Source organism: Dipodomys merriami, unplaced genomic scaffold, assembly GCF_024711535.1.
Source record: "Dipodomys merriami isolate MVZ:Mamm:240054 unplaced genomic scaffold, mDipMer1.0.p SCAF_509, whole genome shotgun sequence".
NCBI lineage: Eukaryota > Metazoa > Chordata > Mammalia > Rodentia > Heteromyidae > Dipodomys > Dipodomys merriami.
Window position 1 is genome coordinate 257,946 of NW_027206079.1, and position 23,057 is coordinate 281,002.

Sequence of the window (23,057 nt, forward strand, 5' to 3'; positions counted from 1 at the left end):
AGTCCTTGGATAGAAGTTCAAGGCTGTTAGAAGACTTTCGTGTCTCTCAGGAACAAGTCTGTCCTAGTGTTTTGCTGTACCAAGCCAGTGTCTAGAAGCGAACATGGTTGCACCAGTGGATTTTGGTTTTATTTTTTGGCAGAACTGGCAGATTCAGAGTGGGGCCTTGGCGATCTGTGAGGCACATTATCATGACTGCCATGTAGTTCCAATATGCTGGGTACCTACCCTTAATGACTTTAGGGGTTTAGAGAATCCTTAGATGTATACAGTTCATGGTTTCTTTGAAATTTTAGGTTAGATTTTTTAAATTTTCATTAGGCTACAATTACAGGCATTTAAAAGCATTTAAGTAGTTACTTTAATGATTTCTAAGCTGGGCACTGGTGGCTCCTAACTGTCCTCCTACGGCTCCGGAGATTTGAGAACTAAGGATTGTGGTTCGAAGCCAGCCGAGTCCAAGAGAATCTTTTATCTCTAATTAATCACAGAAAATGTTGGAAGTGGCACTGTGGCTCAAGTGGTGTAGAGTGCTAGCCTTGAGCAAAAGGATCCCAGGGACAGCGCCAAGGCCTAGAGTTCAAGCCCCAGAGTCGGCAAAAAAATAAATAAAAAATCTTGAGTTCTGGCTGGTATGGTGACTTCTATCTATAGTCCTAGCTGCCAGGGAGGTGGAGATAGGAAGATTACAGTAGTTTGAGGCCAGTGAGGCAGAAAGTTAAGGAGACTCTCAAAGAATAAGCTGAGTGTGGTGGCACATGTCTACCATCCCAGCTACTTGGGATGTATAGGTAGGAGGGTACAGGTATAGGTGTGAGACTATCCTAGACAAAAAGTGCAGTACCCTATCTGATAAAAGAAAATAATGAGACGTAGCTTGAGTAGTAGAGTTGCGACCCTAATTCCAATAAAAGGAAAAACATCCAAGTTCTACCAATTAAATGAAATTTGACTGAATAACTTTTGAGGTCTTGCCCCTCTATTCCTCAGGAAGGGATTAGAGATTCCCTTGAAACCTAATGACACATTTCTTTGACAGACAAGTCATCAATTGCTGGCTCTGAAGATGCTGAACCTCTTGCTCCACCCATCAAACCAATTAAGCCTGTCACCAGAAACAAGGCACCTCAGGAACCTCCAGTGAAGAAAGGACGGCGGTCAAGGCGCTGTGGGCAGTGTCCTGGCTGCCAGGTGCCTGAGGACTGTGGTGTTTGCACTAACTGCTTAGACAAGCCCAAGTTTGGTGGCCGCAACATAAAGAAGCAGTGCTGCAAGTGAGTGGCATCTTCAGCAGCGCCGGCCTTGCAGGCACGAAGGCTGCTGCTTCATCTCTGCTTTGCTGTAGAGACAGATAAGGAGACCAGAGTTGCCTTGAGTCTCCTTGGCTGCAAGATTAATTGTAGACTGGAATTTTGTGATGTACTTAAGTAAGAAATACTCCGGAGCAGTGCTGCCCTGTAGCACATTTTACAATAGTAGAAACATCCCGAGTAGCTCAGTTGGCTGTGTCAGTCATTAGTCACATGTGGCTCTTGAGCGCTTGGCCATGTGGTGAATGTGGCTAAGGAACTCCATTTTCTGTTTCAATTAATTTGGACTTAATTACATGTGACTAGTGACTACCCTATCAGTCAGTGCAGCACTGAAGGGATTCTACTTAAAACCTGACAGATGTAGGCATAGTATTTAATGGGGTCTACTGCAATCACATATCTTTATGCATGCCAGGAAACTTAAGGGACATCTTTCCTAAATCTGTACTTTATGACTCTTTGGGAATCTTTTCATGCATGAGGAATTTTTGAGAGAAAAAATCTTTTTAATACTTTGACTTTTCTTCCCTTTCAGTCAGTTCAGGGGTATACCTTCTGCCTTTTGGGATGGTTTGTTTAAAATCGAATTATGTAAACAGATATTTTAGCAGTCAAGCATTTTGCCAAGTGCCTGGTATAAGAAATAGATGCTTTAGCTGGGCCTGTAATCCTAGCCACTCAGGAGGCAGCAGGAAAGTCCGTGAGACTCTTACCTCCAATTAACCACCAGAAAACCGGAAGTGGCGTTGTGGCTCAAGTGGTAGAGTGCTTGCCTTGAGCTGAAGTGCTGAGGGACAGTGCCCAGGCCCAAAGTTCAAGCCCCATGACTGACCAAAAAAAAGAAAATAGATGCTTACTGAATGAGCAAATGAATGATGTTATAATAACTTAACATAAAGCATAATCAGCAGAAACACTGCAGTTCTTCAGGAGAGACAGTTTTGAGGAGAAAAGTACTTGTATGCTTCATTGCTCTAACCCTTAATCTTATCTCAGACCCAGTAGTAGCAAGAAGTAAAAGAATCACCTAATTCCAAAAGACCCACGAGAGTAAGATCAAATTGTACTGAAGTTAGGGCCTACAATAGTCAATGCAACTTTAGACTTCAAATTAATTTTGAGTTTCATTAAATTCAAATTGAGTGGTAGAACATATCAAAGCCACAAGATACACCTGTAGCACTGTAGTGGTGACAAAGGACTGTGATGACTTTTGTCTATTTTGGGGTAAATACCAGCTATTAAATATCTTATAAGGCAGCAGCTCATTTTGCTTCAAGAAATGTTCACTGATCATTTCGGGTGTGGTGTTAGTCAGTATTGAGTTAAAAGAAACTTGAAAGCCGGGCGCCGGTGGCTCACGCATATAATCCTAGCTACTGAGGAGGCCAAGGTCTGAGGGTCATGGTTCAAAGCCAGCCAGGTCAGGAAAGTCCATGAAACTCTTATCTCCAGTAAACCACCAGAAAACTGGAAGTGGCGCTGTAGCTCAAGTGGTAGAGTACTCTCTAGCCTTGAGCTGAAGAGCTCAGGGCTCAAAAGTTCAAGCCACATGATCGACAAGAAAAAAGAAAAAAAGAAACTTGAGTCCTATTTCAAAAATGATTTTATATTTTCTTCTTTTAGCCTACAGGTAGGTAAAATTGCTGACCCAGGTTTCCAAAGGCTCAGATGTAATAAACTGTCCTTGTTCTAGTCCTCGAAGTGAACCTGAAATGATCATGCACACAGATGAATGCTTGTCCTGGTTGCTTCTCTTTCAAATGCAACTGACATTACGGTTTTCCCCTTGTTACCCTAGGATGAGAAAATGCCAGAATCTCCAGTGGATGCCCTCCAAGGCCTACCTTCAGAAGCAAGCTAAAGGTAGCGGCACAGCCGTCTCCCCAGAACCCTTCCTGCTTTCATCTCCTTCACTTGTACATACTCCATGTAAAGAGAATATTAGGGGTTTGGTTTGGTTTGGTTTTTCTTTTAAAGTACTACTCTTTCCCAGGGAGTTGGTGGTGGTTGAAGCTGGATGATAGGGATATGGGGTTCATTTGACTCTTGTTTAATCATTTCCATCTCAAAACCTTTTTCAAAGCTCATGTAAAGTTTATTTTACCCTTTTTCCTAGAGCAATAGGAGTATACCTGCTCAACTTGTTGACCATATCTGCCCACCTGATCAGCACAGCATTAATTTTCCAGACTTGTAGGAAACCATGAATAAGATTATGATATATTTCTATACTTCTGTTCTAATTAAAAATTTTTCTCACTTAGAAAACATAGTCTTCTTGTTTGTTTTCCCCAAGCTGTGAAAAAGAAAGAGAAAAAGTCTAAGACCAGCGAAAAGAAGGAGAGCAAGGAGAGCACTGTTGTAAAGAACTTGGTGGATTCGAGTCAGAAACCTGCTCCAGCAGCACGCGAGGATCCCGCCCCAAAGAAGAGCAACAGTGAGCCTCCTGCCCGGAAGCCCGCGGAAGAAAAGAGTGAAGAAGGTCACGCCCCCACCCCAGCACCCGAACCCAAGCAGGCCACCACCCCAGCTTCCAGGAAGTCCAGCAAACAACTCTCCCAGCCGGCGCCAGCCGCCCCCCCTCAGCCACCCACCACGGGACCCGCGAGAAAAGAGGCTCCTAAGACCACGCCAAGTGAACCCAAGAAAAAGCAGCCACCACCACCGGAATCAGGTGAGCGAGGAGAGCAGGAGGATGGCTGAGCCACAGGAGCTAGAAAGAAGCGCTACTGTCCCACATGTCGGTCAGAAACCTGAATTGTCTGTCTCCAATTCAAGAAAATGAACTCTCTTTTTAACTACTCCGGAGTAACAAATAGGAACAAAACAAAAACTTGGTGATAATTACCTTAAATTCTTTTTTTTTCTTTTTTCCTGTGTGTGTGTGGGGGGGCTGGGGGGGACACACGTGGGGCGGGGTTCTGGAGATCACACCCAGGGCCTGTGAGTGTTGGACACGCACTGTTCCCCTGAACCACATCCCAGCCCAAATATTGCCTTAATTCCCTACTGGAAGCTAGAGTTGTGGTGTTTTTCTAATGTCTCTCTCTTCACTGGCCAGCCAGTCCTAAACTTGCCATCATCTGATGCAATCTACTTTGAATTCTTCAGGTCCAGAGCAGAGCAAGCAGAAAAAAGTGGCTCCCCGCCCAAGTATCCCTGTAAAACAAAAACCCAAAGAAAAGGTGAGGAGCCACGTGTTTGTCTCCATCTCTCATGTGTGTGCCATCTGTCGCAAAAGCCTTGTCCTTGGCTTCCACGTGGAGTGGAGCTGCACACGGCCTCTGTGTCCTGACAGCGGAACTTGTTGACATGAATAAATTAAAGGTTTAGGCTTTACCCATGGTCTTTTCTGATGTCTTTTCCTTTGTTGCTTTTCTCTTTCTTCTTGGGCCCTTGTGTTGTAGCCTAGTGTATTCTATCGGCTATGGTATAACCGTGTTCTGCCCTCACATCCTTTAGTGTAATACTTGCCTATAAAAGCCACCCCTACCTATGCCCACTGTATTTATTATGGACAGAGCGCTTAAGACTCTTCAAACATGAAGACAGGTAGAGTGTGGCTTTTTCTCTATCTTGTCTCCTTAGGAAAAACCACCTCCAGTTAATAAGCAGGAGAGTGCAGGCACTTTGAACATCCTCAGCGCCCTCTCCAATGGCAATAGTTCTAAGCAGAAAGTCCCAGCAGATGGAGTCCACAGGATCAGAGTGGACTTTAAGGTAAAAATGTTCAATGAGGCTTGAGATGTAGCTCAGTGGCAAAGCGCTTGCCTAGCAAGTGCAATGTCCTGGGTTTGCTCCCCAGTACCAAAATAAATAGATAAATAAAGGTCAAAAAAAGTACAGTTACAAAATGTTCAATGATCGTGCATTTCAACGAGTGTCACAGCCTTTAAATGAAACTTGGTTTTTGTGGGGTTTGGTTTGGTTTTGCCAGTCCGGGACTTGCAGTCAGGGCCTGGGCACTGTCCCTGAGGTTATTCAGCTCAAGAGTAGTGCTCTACCACTTGAGCCACAGCTCTGCTTCCAGCTTATTTTTGGTGGTTAATTGGAGATGAGAGTCTCACAGACTTTACTGCCCCAGGTGGCTTTTAACCACAATCCTCGGATCTCAGCCTCCTCAGTAGCTAGGATTACAGGCATGAGTCACTGGCGTCTGGTGCCTAGTTTTTTGTTTTGTTGTGTTTTGTTACAAAAAGGTGCTAGTAAAGGTGTTGAAGCACACGATGAGCACCAAGCAGTGGGATGAATAAGAAGTGCAGCTCTCAGATGGGCTCAGGGCTGAGAGGCCTGCAGTCAGAGCTGAGTTCCCTGTGGGAGCAGAGTGGAGGCCGCAGCCAGGCTGAGTGGTGGCTGAGGAAATCCCTGTCCCACTGGATCAGGAGATCCAATCCCACTCTAATCTTTGTCATCTGTTTAGCAGAAATCAAACTCATCGTTGAGCCTTTTACTAGTTTATGTCTGAGAGTAATTTTTTTTTTTGGACTTGTTCAAAATATGGTATTGAGGTGTCACTCTGATTTTCTGCTTTTTATGCTCATTTTGTCAGTGTCAAGCTTTCATTAAGTGATCTTTCTCTCTTCATAGGAGGATTGTGAAGCAGAAAACGTGTGGGAGATGGGAGGCTTAGGAATCTTGACCTCTGTTCCTATAACACCTAGAGTCGTTTGCTTTCTCTGTGCCAGTAGTGGGCACGTAGAGGTAAGGGATCTTGCTTCTTCGGACCCTCAACGAGGGAAATGTAGGTGACTGAGGTGGGTGAGTGAAATAGTATTCTTTTCATTAGTATTTAGTAGGTGCTAGCCTCATTTAAACCAGTTAATGACAATTTTAAATTTTGAAGAAATTTCATAGTACTGGGTAGTCTCATCTCTTAAATTCAATCTTTTATTAGAGTTCTAATTTTTCTTTTCAATATCCAAACATGGGAAGCAGTAGTATTCCTCTATAAAAAGAGATGCTTTTAATAGTTATTTTATATTGAATACCAAAGATCTTTTATATATAAAAATCTGTAAGCAATTAACAAGGCACATATCCAGTAAAAAAAAAAATGGGTAAAAGACAGAAATAGATCATCCACAAAATGAGAAATAAAAACATGGTGTTGAGGGGGTGATTTGCCCTTCTGATGATAAAAATGTAGAAATGGACTCAATGCAGAAGTGGTAGTTGTCAGTATTAGTGTGTTAGTATGAAAGCCTGGGTTAATATGAAAATAACTTACTTAAGAAAAGATAACAGCTTATAACTGTTAATATATTGTAAAAACACAAAGCAAAAAGCAACATTTAAATCCCTGCTGATTTTTCCTTCCTAACTCCTTTATATTCTGTTCCCATTTACGTCTTTGCTTTTTGTTTGTTTTTTTTTTTATTTTGTTGTTGTTGTTGTTTTTTGTCAGTTATGGGACTTGAACTCTGGGCCTGAACACTGTCCCCTGACCTCTTCAGCTCAAGGCTAGCACTCAACCAGTTGGCCACTGCACCCCTTCCAGTTTTCTGAGTGGTTTAATGGAGATAAGAGTCTCACAGACTTTCCTGTGTTGGCTTTGAAATGCCATCTTCAGATCTCAGCCTCCTGAGTAGCTAGGATTATAGGCATGAGCCACTGGTTGCCCGGCTTACATCTTTGTTTATAAGCTCTCTTATTGGTACTTAGCACACTGTGTTAAATCCTTTTTTTTTTTTTTTTTTTTTTTTTAGACAGAGGTCTCTCTATGTAGTCCAAGCTGGCTTTGAACTCTGCTCTTCCTCAGCTTCTGGAGTGTTGTACCACTCCGTTATGTCTTAGGGTTACTGCATTTCATTTGTTTCTTTTTGGCACTAGTGTTAACTACTTTAGTCTCCTGAGTCTCCTGCGTTGCCCAATGTTTGCTTAATTCAACACGCTGAGTAAATACAGACTGAATATCCCTTCCTCCTCTGAAATACTTGAGAGTATTTTTAGTTGTTTTTTGTTTTTTGTTTTTGGATTTTTGAAGCTTTGGAATATTTGCATAGACATAATGAGATACCTTGGGGTTGGGACCCAAGGCTATCCATGAAACTCATTTGTTTCATATATGATTTATACATATAGCCTGAAGGTAGTTTGATTCAAGGAACACAGTTTGTACATTGAACCACGAGGCATCATGTCAGCACTTAAAGGGTTTCAGATTTTGGAGCATTTTGGATTTCAGATTGTCATGATAAATTCTCACCCTGCATAGAGGAGTGGACTCATAAAACTCAAAAATATTTGTAGTTAGTATTTTTTTTCTATATGTTATTTGACACATCTCTGTGTTCTTTTCTTGATACAGTTTGTGTACTGCCAAGTGTGTTGTGAACCCTTCCACAAGTTTTGTTTAGAGGAAAACGAGCGCCCTCTGGAGGACCAGCTGGAAAACTGGTGTTGTCGTCGCTGCAAATTCTGTCATGTGTGTGGCAGGCAGCATCAGGCTACAAAGGTACAGCACTAAGTAACGGAGCTGTCTCTCCGTTCTCCGCCTTCTAAGGGTTTATATCTGTTATTTTCTTTGTCCACTTCTTTTTTTCCCCACTATTTAAGTGGGTACTCTTTTTGTTTGCATGATTTTGTTTTTAATTTTCAACGTAGAACAGAAAACATAACAAATATGGTAAAATTACTTCACAAGGAGTCCCTTGAACAGGAAATAAATCTCTCTGTATTGGTTGGGAGTGAGAGGTGCGTAACGGAATTGCTGCCCTTCTGAGGAGGAGAAATGACGTGCTGTGCTCACGTTCCATTTTCCTACAGCAGCTGCTGGAATGTAACAAGTGCCGAAACAGCTACCACCCTGAGTGCCTGGGACCAAACTACCCCACCAAACCCACGAAGAAAAAGAAAGTTTGGGTGAGCCCCTCTCATTGTGCCGTTGGGAGGGAAGGGCAGGGTGGGCCGGGAGGGCATAACTTGTCAGAATACTTGTTTCAGGACGTCGGCATTCACCTTGTTAGCAAACATTGTTTCAGCAAAGAAATCAAATCTAGTTCTTTCACTTGAGATCTTTTAAATAAGGAAGGGTTTCTCCCTTTGCAGATCTGTACGAAGTGTGTTCGCTGCAAGAGCTGCGGCTCTACAACGCCAGGCAAAGGATGGGATGCACAGTGGTCCCACGACTTCTCACTGTGCCATGACTGTGCCAAACTCTTCGCTAAAGGTACTCCAGAAAGCCAGTTGCTCCACACTGCCCCCTGCAGGAGGATGGCGGACAAGTCTCGCTTGTTCGGCCAAGGAGGCCATGTAGACACGGCTACAGCAGTTCTTTCTTTTGCCCAAACTATTAGCAACTGGGAATGTTTTGTTATCTTTTATAGGAAGAATTGGGAAATTCTCATTACAGCTAAGTGCAAATGAGTTCTCTGAGCCAGTAAGCCAAAATGTGATGCATATACAGTTGGTTCAGAGATAACTTTAGATGATACTCCGACATTTTATTTTAATTACACCAAAAGTTCTAATTAATACATTATACACATTTTCTTAATGATGGTGTGAAATCACCAGTAAGATTTTTGGTTAATTTATTTTCCCAGTACTGGAAACTCAACTTGAGTCAGGGCTTTCCACTTTGCTAGGCAAGCCTCTACCACCTGAGTCATGTTTCTAGACTTTTTTTCCCCACCAGTCTTGGGGCTTGAACTCAGGGCCTAGGCACTATCCCTGAACTGCTTTTACACAAGACTAGTACTCTACCACTTGAGCTATATAGTGCTATTTTTATGTGGTACTGAGGAATCGAAACCAGAGCTTCATCATACATGGCAAGCACTCTACCATTAAGCCACATTCCAAGCCACCACCACCCCCTTCCTAGCCTTTCTTTTGTCATTTGTGGGGCTTGAACCCTGGGTCTGGGCGCTGTCCCTCACCTCTTCAGCTCAAGGTGAGTGCTCTACCACTTGAGCCACAGTGCTACTTCCAGTTTTCTGAGTGGTTTATTGGAGATAAGAGTCTCACATCTCAGCCTCCTGACTAGCTAGGATTATAGCATGAGCCACAGATGCCCGGCTCTCCCCTCCCCCTCCACCCCCGCTTTTTTTTTTTTTTTTTTTTTTTGGGTCTGGTCGTGGGGACTGAACTCTGGGCCTGGGCGTTGTCCCTCAGCTCTTCAGCTCAAGGCTAGCGCTCTACCACTTGAGCCACAGCGCCACTTCCGGCTTTTTTCTTTTTGCTTATGTGGTGCTGAGGAATCGAACCCAGGGCCTCAGGCATACAAGGCAAGTGCTCTACCACTGAGCCACCTTCCCAGCCCCCCCCCCTTTTTTTTTTTAAGTTTAGCTTTTAGTTAAGATCTGCCCAGGCCAGTCTCAGGTGGTGATCCTCCTACATATGCCTCCTGAATAGCTAGGATTACAGGCATGTCCCACCACACTCAACTTGTCTATTGAGATGAGAGTCTTGCTAACAGTTTGCTCAATCAGGCTATAAGTAATGATTCTAACATTCTCCATCTACTGAGTATCTTTTTTTAAAAAATAATTTTAATTAATATTATGCTTATGTGGTACTGAGGAATTGAACCCAGGGCTTCATTCATGCTAGGCAAGCACGCTACCACTGAGCCACCTTCCCAGTCCAAGTAACAGGTGTTTTGAGCTGCAGTCTCACTAGGTAGACCATGCGGGCCTGGCACTCGTGGCGTTCCTCCTTCACCTTTCTGAGGGCTAGGCTATCAGCTGTGACACGCCGCCAGGTCTGATTTACTGTGAATGAAATCGGCCGATCAGCTTAAGTCTAATAAGAAATAACAGAGGGAGCCAGGTGCTGGTAGCTCACACCTGTAATCCTAGCTACTGAGGATCGGGCAGGAAAGTCTGTGAGATTCTATCTCCAGTTAACCATCAGAAAACTAGAAGTGGCACTGGGCCTTAAAGTGGTAGATTGCTATCCTTGAACAGAAAAGCTCAAGGACAGCACCCAGGCCCCGAGTTCAAATCCCATGACCAACAGAAGAAGAGGAAGTAACAGAGGAAGCTGAGTACTAGTGGCCCACACCTATAATCCTTGCTACTCAAGAGGCTGAGATCTGAAGATTGAGTTTTAAAGCTACCTCTGATAGACAAATCTAAGAGACTCTTGCCCCTGCAAAAAGCTACAAGTGGAAGCATGCCTTAAATCATAGCATACCCAATATAAACTAAAAAGCCAAGTGAGAGTGTTTGGCCTTGAGTTCAAGCCCTACTACTGGCACCAAAGGGAAAAGAGTGATGGAGGGGATTCATGGATAAGGCAAACTGGAGACGGATGGATGGAGGACTGGATTTTAGAAAGCAGTGCTCCGAGTTGCTTAGAAGCTCAACATCACTTTGGAATGTTCACTCTTCTGCCCTTTCTCTGTTACGTTATTTTTTAAAATCTGTCTTCTGATGTGGTTGTGTAGAGAGGAGGCGCCAGTGTGCAGGCTTCTCTGAGAATTCTAGGAGTGCAGAGTACGCTTGTCGGCGGTGTGTGAAGCCAGCACGGAGCCGTTTTGGCATTCGCCGTGACTTGAGGAGGGGGCGGCTTGTCGTTAGGTTGCAGGGGCCCACTTCAAGTCCAGGGCGTGAGGGGCCCAGGTGCGGGGCCCCAGCCCAGGCCAGCGTTGCCTTGTTTCAGGAAACTTCTGCCCTCTGTGTGACAAGTGCTATGACGACGACGACTACGAGAGTAAGATGATGCAGTGCGGGCGCTGCGACCGCTGGGTCCACTCCAAGTGCGAGAACCTTTCAGGTACAGAAGGTTGGACTCTTTTTTTTTTTTTGTAACCATTTCTTTTCTCCTAGGTATTGCTGCACTTAAAGTCCCCAGAGCCCTATCCCCCTCAGACTAGTGCCGCTCGAAGTTATTTTCCACGTATAGTGTAGTCTCTAGAATAAGCAGCATGTGGGCTCGGGCTCATTTCACCTGAACACATCCCTGTAGTTCTTGTCCATTGTGGAAAGGCACTGGGACCTTGGGGTCTCCCTTCACCGAAGCCAGGGCTAGTGCTGGCTAGTGACTCCCGGCGTGAGAGCAGGACGGGCGACCCCATGCAGCTCAGGGTCGGTCTGGTCAAAGTCGACTACCGACTTCTCCCTCCTTCCGCTCTTAGAGGACCCATCATTGTAGGCTTTTGCTTTTCTAGATGAGATGTATGAGATTCTATCCAATCTGCCAGAAAGTGTGGCCTACACTTGTGTCAACTGTACTGAGCGGCACCCTGCAGAGTGGCGGCTGGCCCTAGAAAAAGAGCTTCAGCTTTCTCTAAAGCAAGTTTTGACCGCCTTGTTGAATTCCCGGACTACCAGTCACTTGCTACGCTACCGGCAGGTAGGCTGAATTCCCTAAGAGCACATTCTTAGTTTTTACTTCAATAATGGAACAGGTAGTTTGTTTTGTTTACTGCTTTAGCTTTATAGTCTTGTTTTGGGAAGTTTTTAGAGCCAAGCTCCTCAGGAGTAGGACATAGGAAGGGACCATATGTTCAAAGGATGCATTGCTATGAGAAATAGCAACTTTTCTGCTCACCTTGCAAGCGATGCGGAGCCAGTGAAGGGCTTCATCCAGGAGAGTGACCCGATCAGAGTTGCTCTTTAACAATAAAGTTAACTCTTGCTGGGCACCAGTGGCTCACACCTGTGATCATAGCCTCTTAGGAAGCTAAGCTCTGAGGGTCACAGTTTTTGAAGCCAGCCCAGACAGGAAAGTCCATGAGACTGTTACCTCCCTCCAAGAAATTACCAAGAAGTTTTTGGGAGTGGAACTATGGCACAAGTGAGAAAGCACTAGCCTTGAGCATAAAGAACAGGGACAGCATTCAGGCCCTGAGTTCAAGTCCCGGGACTGGCATGTGTACATGCACACACTCATACACACACGCATGTACACACATACACTCACACACACAATTACTCTCACTGGCCTGCAGAGGTTAGCAAGAACTGACCCTAGAGTCAGGACCAGTCATTGGGCGGCAGTTAATGGTGGTCAGCTTAAAGCTACTACCCACATGCAAGTTGTGAATACTAGGTATATATAATCTCAGAACTACCTAGAATAGAGATAGGCTGCTATTCTGTCTTTTAAGAAAACTACAGCTAGTGGTAGAGTGCATGCCTAGCATACATGAAACCCTGGATTTGATTCCTCAGTACCGCATAAACAGAAAGCTAGAAGTGGTAGAGTATTAGCCTTGAGCAAAAGAAGCGCAGGGACAGTGCCTAGGCCCTGAGTTCAACCCCTAGGACTGGAAAAAAAGTAAATAAATAAAACTATCTTTTTATTGTTTGCTTGTTTTGGTCGGTTGTGTTTGAACTCTGGGGCTGGGTACTATCCCTCAGCTCTTCAGCTCAAGGTGAGCACTCTACCATTTGAGCCACAGCACCACTTCCAGTTTTCTGGTGGTTTATTGGAGATAAGAATTTCATGGACTTGGGGCTGGGAAGTTGGCTCGGTGGTAGAGCGCTTGCCTTGCATTCCTGAGGCCCTGGATTCGATTCCTCAGCACCACATAAGCAAAAAGAAAAAAAAAAAGCCGGAAGTGGCGCTGTGGCTCAAGTGGTAGAGCGCTAGCCTTGAGCTGAAGAGCTGAGGGACAGCGCTCAGGCCCCACGACCGGACCCAAAAATAAGAGTTTCATGGACTTCCCTGCCCGAGTTGGCTTTCAACCGCAATCCCCAGATCTCAGCCTCCAGCGTGGCTAGGATGATAGGTGTTAGCCACCAGTACCTGGCCCATTTTTTTAATAGGAAAAATTGTTGCTCACTGTTTTCTTTCATACTACTTTTGGAAATTATCAAGCAAAGTTTCTAAGTTCCTACCTACCCTAGCCAGCTATTAGATTGTAGGCTTGTTTTAACTTTTCTTTCTAAAGAAATTTCTGGTTATTATCATGTTCTTTGTATCTTATAGTGGGACTTTTGCCATGTTAATAGGGTTTGCATAAAGGCCACATTTTTAGTGTTAGATAAAAGAACATCTTTCTTGGCAACAGGCTGCCAAGCCTCCAGACTTAAACCCTGAGACGGAGGAGAGCATACCTTCCCGCAGCTCCCCGGAGGGCCCGGATCCTCCCGTGCTTACTGAGGTCAGCAAGCAGGATGAGCAGCAGCCTTTAGACCTGGAAGGAGTCAAGAGGAAAATGGACCAGGGCAACTACGCATCTGTGGTATGTCTCTATAGCAAGCCACCAAAGTTTTAGGCACCCGCTTCACTTCCTTGAATCTTTGGGGAATGAAGCTGCTTATGAGTAAATTTGAAAATAATTAGAATTAGACAAGGAATGTGGCTTAGTGGTAGAGTGCTTGCCTAACATGCATGAGGCCCTGGGTTCGATCCCTTGGTACCACATATACAGAAAATTAATAAAGGAAAAAATAACCATTAAAAGTATTAAAAAGAAAATAATTGGAATTGTATTTAGAAATGTCACATAGCTTGAGATACCTAAATATGTATGTATTTATATACATATGTACACTAAATATATATATATATATATATATATATATATATATATATATATATATATATGAATTAGTTCTGTATTTTAGAAGAAGGATTATGATAGGATAATCTCTCTATTTTATTTGGCTTTTATCTGAATTCTCTGAAAATTATTTTTACATGAAGAGGGGATACTAGCTAATTTAGGATAAATGAGAATGTGTAGTTAATTCATCCTCCTCTTTGGAGCTTGGATCTGACTTTATTCATTTGTAACTAGATGCTTTTAATTTTATGATGTTAAAAATGCACAGAGGGAACAAATATATAGGAAATGGTCATTTACTGTATGTGGTCTGCATTTGCTACTCCGTGTTTATTTTAGTCTAGATGAAAAATTATGAACCTGTTTGGCTACCTTAGCATGATCAAGTTAATTTGTTTGTATTTTTGCCTTATTAACCTGCATTTCCAGATTGCTGCAAGTTAATTGTGTACAGAATTCTGAAGGCCTCAGCCAAAGAGAAATGACATTATTTAAAATAGGATGTGATATGTTGGATGACTAAGTAGGGAAGAGTGTCACATGAGTGTCATGAATTGTTTTATAAATTATCTTGATTATCTTATGGATAATTGGACTTTTGTTTTTGCACACAGTTGGAGTTCAGTGATGATATTGTAAAGATCATTCAAGCAGCCATTAATTCCGATGGGGGGCAGCCAGAGATTAAAAAAGCCAACAGCATGGTCAAGTCCTTCTTTATCCGGGTAAATTTTCTTTCTCTCTCTTTTGTATTGGTCCTAAGGCTTGAACTCAGAGCCTAAGAGCTATCTTTGAACTTTTTTGCTTGAAGCTAACACTCTAATGAGCCACAGCTCCATTTTCAGCTTTTTGGGTTTTTTTTTGTTTTTTTGTTTTTTTGCTGGTTAATTAAAGATAAGAGTTTCGTGGACTTTCCTGACTGCCTAAGCTGGCTTTGAACCATGATCCTCAGATCTGAACTTTCTGAGTAGCTAGGATTACAGGTGTGATCCTGTAATGTCTGGCTATAGTTCATATTTGTAATGCTTACCTATGAGCAGTGACTCAGGAACACATTGACTTGTTTTCTTTTGTTGTTTGCTTTGTCCCATGTATAAAACATCTTCGTTTTAATTAGATTCTCCTATTCTTTGGTAGGAATTAGTCAGGTTGTCAGAGTAGATGGATCTTTTAGGCTTTGGTAGCCTAAAATCATTACCAATACTGACAGAGATACTGATGGGAAGTTATTTGTTTCACATGTTTACTTTTTGTTGGTTTTCTTTCAGCAAATGGAAAGAGTTTTCCCATGGTTTAGTGTCAAAAAGTCCAGGTTTTGGGAGCCAAATAAAGTATCAAGCAAGTAAGTAAATTCAGCATTACATTTTTCCCTTTGTCACTTAGAAATCTTAGAGTTCTCATATTTCTACATTGAGGTCTTTTAGGAAGCTTGTTTTTATTTTTAGTTTTTGATACTACTGGAGTTTGAACTCAGCCTCAGGATTACTAGGTAGGCATTCAACCATATCACCAGTCCTATTTGCTTTAATTACGTTTTGGAAGGGGGCTTATGTTATTTATGCCTGTTCATAGCTTTGGACTACAATCTTCCTACTTAAGCTTCTGAGTATCTAAAAACACACATCACCATCACAGCTTGTTGATTGTTGATGTGGCCTCGCTAACTTTTTGCATAGGCTGGCCTCAAACTCTGTTCCTCTGATCTTCACCTCTGAGTAGCTGGGATTACAGATGTGAGCCACTATAACAATCTTCTAATATGTTTTAATGTTTAAAGTAAATCAGGCCTAGTGCTAGTGGCTTTGGGCCTGTAATTCTAGCCACTCAGAAGGCTGAGATCCAAGGATCACTGTTTGAAGCCAGCTCAGGCAGGAAAGCCCATAAGAACTCATTACCAATTAACTACCAAAAAAGCTGAAAGTAGAGCTGTAGGTCAAAGTGATATAGTACTAGCCTTGGGCACAAAAAGTATGGGACAGTGCCCAGGCCCTGAATACAAGCCCCAGGACCAGCAAACCGCTCCTATCCCCGACCTCCACCTCAAAACAAAAATTGGTTCAGGTACCTTTTGTGCTGATTCAGAAACAACAGTTAGGGGCTAGGAAGTTGGCTCAGAGGTAGAGTGCTTGCCTCTCATGCATGAGTCCCTGGGTTTGATTCCTCAGCACCACATAAGTAGAAAAAGCTGGAAGTGGGGCTGTGGTTCAAGTGGTAGGGTGCTAGTCTTGAGCTGAAGAGCTGAGGGACAACGCCCAGGCCCAGAGTTCAAGCCGCAAACAAACCGACAAACAAAAAACAATAACAACAAAAAAACAAACCCTTAATGTTTGCAGTAAACTCTTGCCCTTTTTCACTTAAGAAACTACTATATTTTAGGGAACTTAGTTATTATAGTTGGGTTCTAGTTTACTTGGTTCAGTGTTTTTTACTACTCTTAATTTAATTTTTATGACAGTAAATCATTTTAGTTTCTGATAGGTGTTATTACTTCAGGAAGTTTAGCAAAGTGTCATATATTACAATTACCTTTTCAAGCCAAGTGTGGTGGTATAATCCCAGCATTTGGTTGGTGTTGGTGGTCATGGGGTTTAAACTCTGGGCTTGGGCACTGTCCCTCAGCTCTTCAGCTCAAGGCAAGCACTCTACCACTTGAGCCACAGTACTACTTCTGGTTTTCTGGTAGTTAATTGGAGATGAGAGTCTCATGGATTTTCCTGTCCAGGCTGGCTTTGAACTGTGATCCTCAGATCTCAGTCTCCTGCGTAGCTAGGATTACAGGTGTGAGCCACTGGCGCCCGGCTAATCCCAGCATATTTGAAGCTGAGAATGGAAGATTTTGGCTAACTTGGGCTATATAGTGAGAAACTGGGAACTGGCAGTGGGGGTGGGGGAGAGTTGAAATACTATCTAATATATACTATCTCAATAATACTCTAGAACATTGAGGTACAGATACATTCTATAAGTGGCTCGGATGGGTCCAGACCTGGTGCTGTCAAGCCTTTGACTATCTGTATTGTTCTAGGTGTACTGTAGGAGCTCAATAAATACTTGTTGAATCGGTTGTTTTCAGCAGTGGGATGCTACCAAACGCAGTGCTTCCACCTTCACTTGACCATAATTATGCTCAGTGGCAGGAGCGAGAGGAGAACAGCCACACCGAACAGCCTCCTCTCATGAAGAAAATCATCCCCGCTCCCAAACCCAAGGGGCCTGGAGAACCAGACTCGCCCACGCCTCTGCATCCTCCCACACCGCCGATTTTGAGTAAGGCATCAAGGGAAGAGGCGTGATCTTTTTCTCTCTAGATGCATATGACAGACTTTGTAAACCCAAACTTAACCAGAAAAGGGAATTTTCAGATCATCCATAAATGTAATGAAGTCATTATTTTTGCTTCACTTGGGATGTTAACAAAGCCTGACATCAATACTCTGAGTATTTTAGCTCAATCAAACAACATAACTTGGAACGTTTTTTAAGAAGTGTTTATTTTACATACACTAGCAGGATTGTTTTCTTTTGTCCTGGGAATTAAACATAGCACTGTCAATTTTAACTGCCTGTCTTTTGGGTTCCAAGGTACTGATCGGACTCGAGAAGACAGCCCAGAGCTGAACCCGCCCCCAGGCATAGAGGATAACAGACAGTGTGCATTGTGTTTGATGTATGGTGATGACAGTGCAAATGTAAGTACTTGGAGACAGAAGATCCTGGTTAATAGATACCTCTTGTGAGCTGCTTCCCATTTGTGGTAATTTTGATGCCTGAGGTGCCTCTTGTTTGGCACTTGATGGTACTTACTGTACACTTTTGTTGTGTTTTGTTTTGAGCTGGCCTGGAACATGTAATCTTCCTGCCTCAGCCTCCCAGTAGCTGGATGATAGCATGCACCATCGTGTCAGACGTGAAGAGGATTATTTTGTTTTCTTATAACTGACAAATTAATTTAAAATGTGATTTGCTTTAAAATAATCTATTGCTGCCTAATAATTTATCATGGGAATTCATTAAAAAGATTTTATGAAGCTGGGTGCTGGGATCATGCTACTCAGGAGGCTGAGATCTGAGGTTTCGCAGCCAGCCTGGAAAAGAAAGTCCACAAGACTTTTATCTCTAATTAACCACCAAAATGCTGGAACTGAAGCTCAAGTGGTAGAGCACCAGCTTGAGCAAAAGAAAGAAGCTCAGGGACAGCACCCAGGCCCTGAGTTCAAGCCCTAGAACCAGCCCACATGCACATTTGCTCTGTCTGTCTGTCTGTCTGTCTGTCTCTCTCTCTCTCTCTCTCTCTCTCTCTCACACACACACACACACACACACACACACACACATACACACACATACACACACACACACACACACACACACACAGATTTATGAAAGTCAGGGTTAGGGATGTGGCTAGGCAAATGGGATGCCCACAAAGAAAAGGGCATTCTGAGGAAGCTGCTGGTGAAGTAGCTGTGTTTAGCGTGGACATAGGACAGATCAGAACCTCGCTTCTAGCAGACGGCCATGTTCATTCCTCTGCTTTTCTATTTACTTACAACGTTAACAAGTAGCCTAGTCTATCTGACCCTCAATTACATGTGTAAAATAAAGATAACAATGCACAGAAATAAAACAGTGACAGAAATAAAACAATCATAAGACTTGGAGTGTAAAGCAGCAGCAGCTAGTACTCTTCACCCTCATCTTCCCCCTCAGCGCTATCTGCTCCAGCCTCCTCACAGTCCTTTTCTAGGGAAAGAAAACAATGCTTACCTCAGAATGGTTGTGAGGACTAAATGGAGTAATGTATGGAAAACTCTTATTTAATGCTTGGTACATAGTAAGCTTTTTACAATTTTTTTTCAGGAGTTTGGGGACTGGGAGTGTGGCTCAGTGGCAGAGCACTTACCTAGCCTGCATGAGGCTGTGTGTCCAACCCCAGCACTGGCAGGAAAAAGTTTTTAATGCAGTCTGAATGCTGGCTCTAAATAATGGTTTTAAAGAAGTAATAGCACATTTATTTAAACTTACCACATATTACACTTTCTGACTCTCCAGATTTATAAAATATTTCCAGTCTGAAAAAGTAATCTAGAAAGAAAATGGAAACATTGAAAACTGAATTGAGATTTTTGTGTGCCTCCCTAAAGAATTAATAGGTTCGTTCTTGAGGTTGTCTTAACTAAGGTAAAGCTAATCTTGAGGAACATGTCTTGAGCATTATATTGAACTCTTTAAGAGAAAAGAAATCTCTATTTCATAGGATGCTGGTCGTTTGCTGTACATTGGCCAGAATGAGTGGACACATGTGAATTGTGCTCTGTGGTCAGCAGAAGTATTTGAAGATGATGATGGGTCACTAAAGAATGTGCACATGGCGGTGGTCAGGGGCAAGCAGCTGGTAAGGACTTAGTGGGCAAATCCAGGGAAAGACATTCCCTATCCGTTTGTGGATATTCTCTCTGTGGGTCCATGCAAAAAGAAATCGAAAACAAAGCATCATTTAGTTTGGGGTCTAATTCAAGTATGTGAGTGACCTCAGATACCACTGAAGCAGCATTTTGAGTCTCCAGAACAAACTCACAGACACATGCATGTGTGTACATGCAGTGGAAAGTGGGTAGTGGCAGTGGTGCTGAGTTAGAAGGCGTTGATGGTGTGAAAATGAAGGATTCTCAAAAAGAGCTCCTGCTGGGAGAGAGGTGCAGACTGTGACAATAATGAGTGATACACAGGGGAAAGGAAGGGGAATCTGAACCCTGTGATGTGGCTGTTTGATCTGTCTAGTAAGTACCGGAACATGTCTGACTCATGACGTCTTTGTAAAGCTGAGTCATGTTGGAATATAGTAACTTCCCTGCAGGGTGATGTTTTTGGCATATATCTTCCAAATTCCATGTCCTGTAAACCAATGATGAATCCAAGTTGCAGTAATTAAATGCAGTAGACACAGAGCCCTGTATGGGAGAGAAAGGATGTGAAGAAGCTATGTACTTCATTTCTCTGTAAGTCAGCAGCAGATGAGTTGTAGGAGGCGCCAAGCAGGGCAGTTCTGTAGGCTTCTGAAGGCCTCATTGGGCTCTTGTTCTTTTTGGGTCTTTAGAGATGCGAATTCTGCCAAAAGCCGGGAGCCACTGTGGGTTGCTGTCTCACCTCCTGCACAAGCAACTACCATTTCATGTGTTCCCGAGCCAAGAACTGTGTCTTTCTGGATGATAAAAAGGTGTACTGCCAACGACACCGGGATTTGATCAAAGGCGAGGTGAGCTGGCTTTGCCTTAGTGGATTTTGGTTTTGTTTTCACGGTAGGCTTTTTCTTTGAGAGCAGTTTAAGGTTCATGGCAACTTAAGTAGGAGATCAGAGATGGCTTATGCACTCTGCTCTCCGCTGCCCCACACCTCCCCCAGAATAATTAGCATTCTCCCCTCCCCCAGTGCTATGTTTGTTACAGCTAATGAAGTTACATCACTGTGTAACTATCTCACCCTTAATAGTGTACATCTGTGAATCTGGACAAACGTCATATAGTGTTTTCATACCAGGGTTTTCACTGTCTAAACATCCCTTTCTGTTCTGCCTGCTTTTCTGTTTCTCCCCAGCCCTGTACAACCACCAGTCTTTCTCCATGGTCTTGTCATTTCCAGGATTTCCTATCCATGGAATTGTGTAGAACACATGGACCTTTTCAGACCAGCTTCGTCCACTTAGCAAAATATATTTAAGTTTCCTGGAGTTCTTCTTATGACTTGCTTAGATACTTTCTGAATTCCCTAGAAATTCAGGGGAAACAATACTGAAAATAGCAAGTTGACAAACCAGTTTTACTTTCTTACCAGATGTTACTAAGTGTTCTTGAAGTAATCTTGTCTTGCTGGAAACAAAGAGGTGCTGCTAGTGAGACAGAGGGTGATTTTGTGATGGGTTCTGTGCTTTCCCCTCAGTCAGTACCGCGGGACCTCCCACTAACTTCAACCACTGCTTTTATTTAAGGTGGTTCCTGAGAATGGATTCGAAGTGTTTAGAAGAGTTTTTGTGGATTTTGAAGGGATCAGCTTGAGAAGGAAGTTCCTCAATGGCTTAGAACCAGAAAATATACACATGATGATTGGTATGACCTAGCCCTGCTTACTGGGGAAGGCTGTATTGCCTTTTGGGTGCTTTCTAGCTCTCAGATGGAAAAACACATACACACACACACACACACACACACACACACGTCTCTAGCTCTCAGATGGAAACACACACACACACACACACACACACACACACACACACACACACACACGTCTCCTCTAATCCCTTCCTTTTCCATCGGACAGGCTCAATGACAATCGACTGCTTGGGAATTTTGAATGATCTCTCTGACTGTGAAGATAAACTCTTTCCTATTGGATATCAGTAAGTAGTAGTATAAACACAGCAACCCCTACAACTTGAGAGCACTGGACGTAATGTACAGGCCATTCATGTAGACATGTACTTGTTAGCTTATAACATGTTCTAAAAATTACTTGTATCAGCTTGTAGTGTGGAATTAAAACACTGTATCAGGTAAATGTCATTATGTAAGTAAAGCATTGTGGCACTTCAGAATCATTTTCAAATAAAGTCTGTTAAAAACAGAGTCCGTCTCAAGATTCCTCTAAATTCCATTCATGCCAAAATCCAGATGTTTTCAAAATCACATATACCAAAAATAAAAAAATTCTAAACCAGCCTGCTACCTGGTGAGACCATTGCAGAGCAAATAAACAAGCAAACAAGAGATTTGTAATCTTACAAGATGCAAATTGTTTGAGCCTCTAACAAGCTGATAGTAAGATCAAATTGCCCGTACATCTTCCTCACTGGAGTCTTGTTTTGTAATAAATACTCCAATTTGTTCTGCATTCCAGTCGTAATAACAGCGTGTACTTCACATTCAGCTAGAAGCTCTTTGTGTAAACAAGGCAGCAGACTTGAAGCAATTACATTTTTCTTGCCTCATGGGGCTTTTCTCCCGAAGGGAACTTCCCCTCAGGTTGCCCTGGTTTTAGGGCCTCTCTTTGTACACGCTGTGGGGCATCAGTCCTTTCCTGGGAGTCAGTAACTCTTTCTTGTAGTAGTAGTAGTAGTAAGTCTTTTTCTTTTTCTCTATTTTAGGATTTTTTATTATTTTGAGAATCATTTAAAAAACCAACCTTAGGCAATCTTCTGAGAGGCTCAGAAAGGCCAAAGACTTCATTAAGTTTGGAACAACCTAACTAGGGGAAATGTAAACTAAGAGCTCCAGAAGTAAAACTAAAAACACTAAATCCAGGAAACCAGGGGACCCAGGATGAGGAAAAGTGTTGACAAATGTTAGTGTCCACTTGCTTCTGTCCTCTCATTTGTGATTCTTCTCCGTTGTCAGGTGTTCCCGGGTGTACTGGAGCACCACCGATGCCCGAAAACGTTGTGTGTATACATGCAAGATAGTGGAGTGCCGGCCTCCGGTTGTAGAGCCAGACATCAATAGCACTGTGCAACACGATGAAAACAGGACCATTGCCCACAGTCCGTCATCGCTTACTGGTGAGTCTGAACTCCAACTGGGGCCAGAACTAGAGTTCGGGGAGTGCATACTGAGATTAAAAGCTGGAAGGGGAAAAGCCACTTTCATAGGACACTTTTGTTTCTAGTTTGACATTTCCCTAATAGCTAGCTTGGGTTTGATTTTTGTTTTGTTTTGTATTTTTGTCAGTTGTAGAGCTTGAACGCAGGCCCTCTGTGCTGCCCCGAGCTCTTTTTGTTCAACCATTTTGAGTCACAGTGCCACTTCTGGTTTTCTGATGATTAATTGGAAATAAAAGTCTCATGGGTACTTTTCTGCCTGGGCTAGCTTCGAAGCACAATCCTCAGATCTCAGCCTCCTGAGTAGTTAGGAATGCAGGCATGAGCCACCAGCGCCTGGCTATTTGTTAACCAAGCTTTTATAGTTAAAAGCATTTTTGTTTCTTCCCACAGAAATTTCCTCTAAAGACAGTCAAAATACAGCTGCAATTCTCAGTCCTCCATCACCAGACCGACCTCCGCATGCGCAAACCTCTAGTTCCTGCTATTATCATGTCATCTCCAAGGTTCCTAGGATTCGAACACCCAGCTACTCTCCTACACAGAGATCCCCTGGCTGTCGGCCATTGCCTTCTGCAGGTAAAGGGCTTGACCCCAGAAGCTTAGCCCCAAGAGAAATGACAACTTTGTTTTCAGTTCTCTATAAATGGATGCAGCCAAGTCACTGAAAACAGCAACCTTGCTACGTCTGTTC

The 23,057-nt window shown here is 43.1% G+C and overlaps 1 protein-coding gene across 2 annotated transcripts in view; it reads left to right on the top strand.

The window, feature by feature from the left end:
• The window catches only part of LOC138810769 (histone-lysine N-methyltransferase 2A), a 78,025-nt gene that overhangs the window by 35,778 nt on the left and 19,190 nt on the right, over window positions 1–23,057 (top strand). For both annotated transcript variants that reach the window (XM_069997976.1, XM_069997975.1), the window contains 22 exons: window positions 1,040–1,274; window positions 3,115–3,179; window positions 3,613–3,990; window positions 4,428–4,501; window positions 4,905–5,036; window positions 5,904–6,017; window positions 7,624–7,770; window positions 8,082–8,177; window positions 8,364–8,484; window positions 10,923–11,036; window positions 11,431–11,615; window positions 13,279–13,452; window positions 14,391–14,501; window positions 15,045–15,118; window positions 16,850–17,043; window positions 17,359–17,465; window positions 19,034–19,171; window positions 19,874–20,032; window positions 20,762–20,879; window positions 21,091–21,169; window positions 22,164–22,324; window positions 22,757–22,942. In XM_069997976.1, coding sequence (XP_069854077.1) covers window positions 1,040–1,274; window positions 3,115–3,179; window positions 3,613–3,990; window positions 4,428–4,501; window positions 4,905–5,036; window positions 5,904–6,017; window positions 7,624–7,770; window positions 8,082–8,177; window positions 8,364–8,484; window positions 10,923–11,036; window positions 11,431–11,615; window positions 13,279–13,452; window positions 14,391–14,501; window positions 15,045–15,118; window positions 16,850–17,043; window positions 17,359–17,465; window positions 19,034–19,171; window positions 19,874–20,032; window positions 20,762–20,879; window positions 21,091–21,169; window positions 22,164–22,324; window positions 22,757–22,942 — 3,162 coding nt within the window. The remainder of the gene's footprint in view (window positions 1–1,039; window positions 1,275–3,114; window positions 3,180–3,612; window positions 3,991–4,427; window positions 4,502–4,904; window positions 5,037–5,903; window positions 6,018–7,623; window positions 7,771–8,081; window positions 8,178–8,363; window positions 8,485–10,922; window positions 11,037–11,430; window positions 11,616–13,278; window positions 13,453–14,390; window positions 14,502–15,044; window positions 15,119–16,849; window positions 17,044–17,358; window positions 17,466–19,033; window positions 19,172–19,873; window positions 20,033–20,761; window positions 20,880–21,090; window positions 21,170–22,163; window positions 22,325–22,756; window positions 22,943–23,057) is intronic.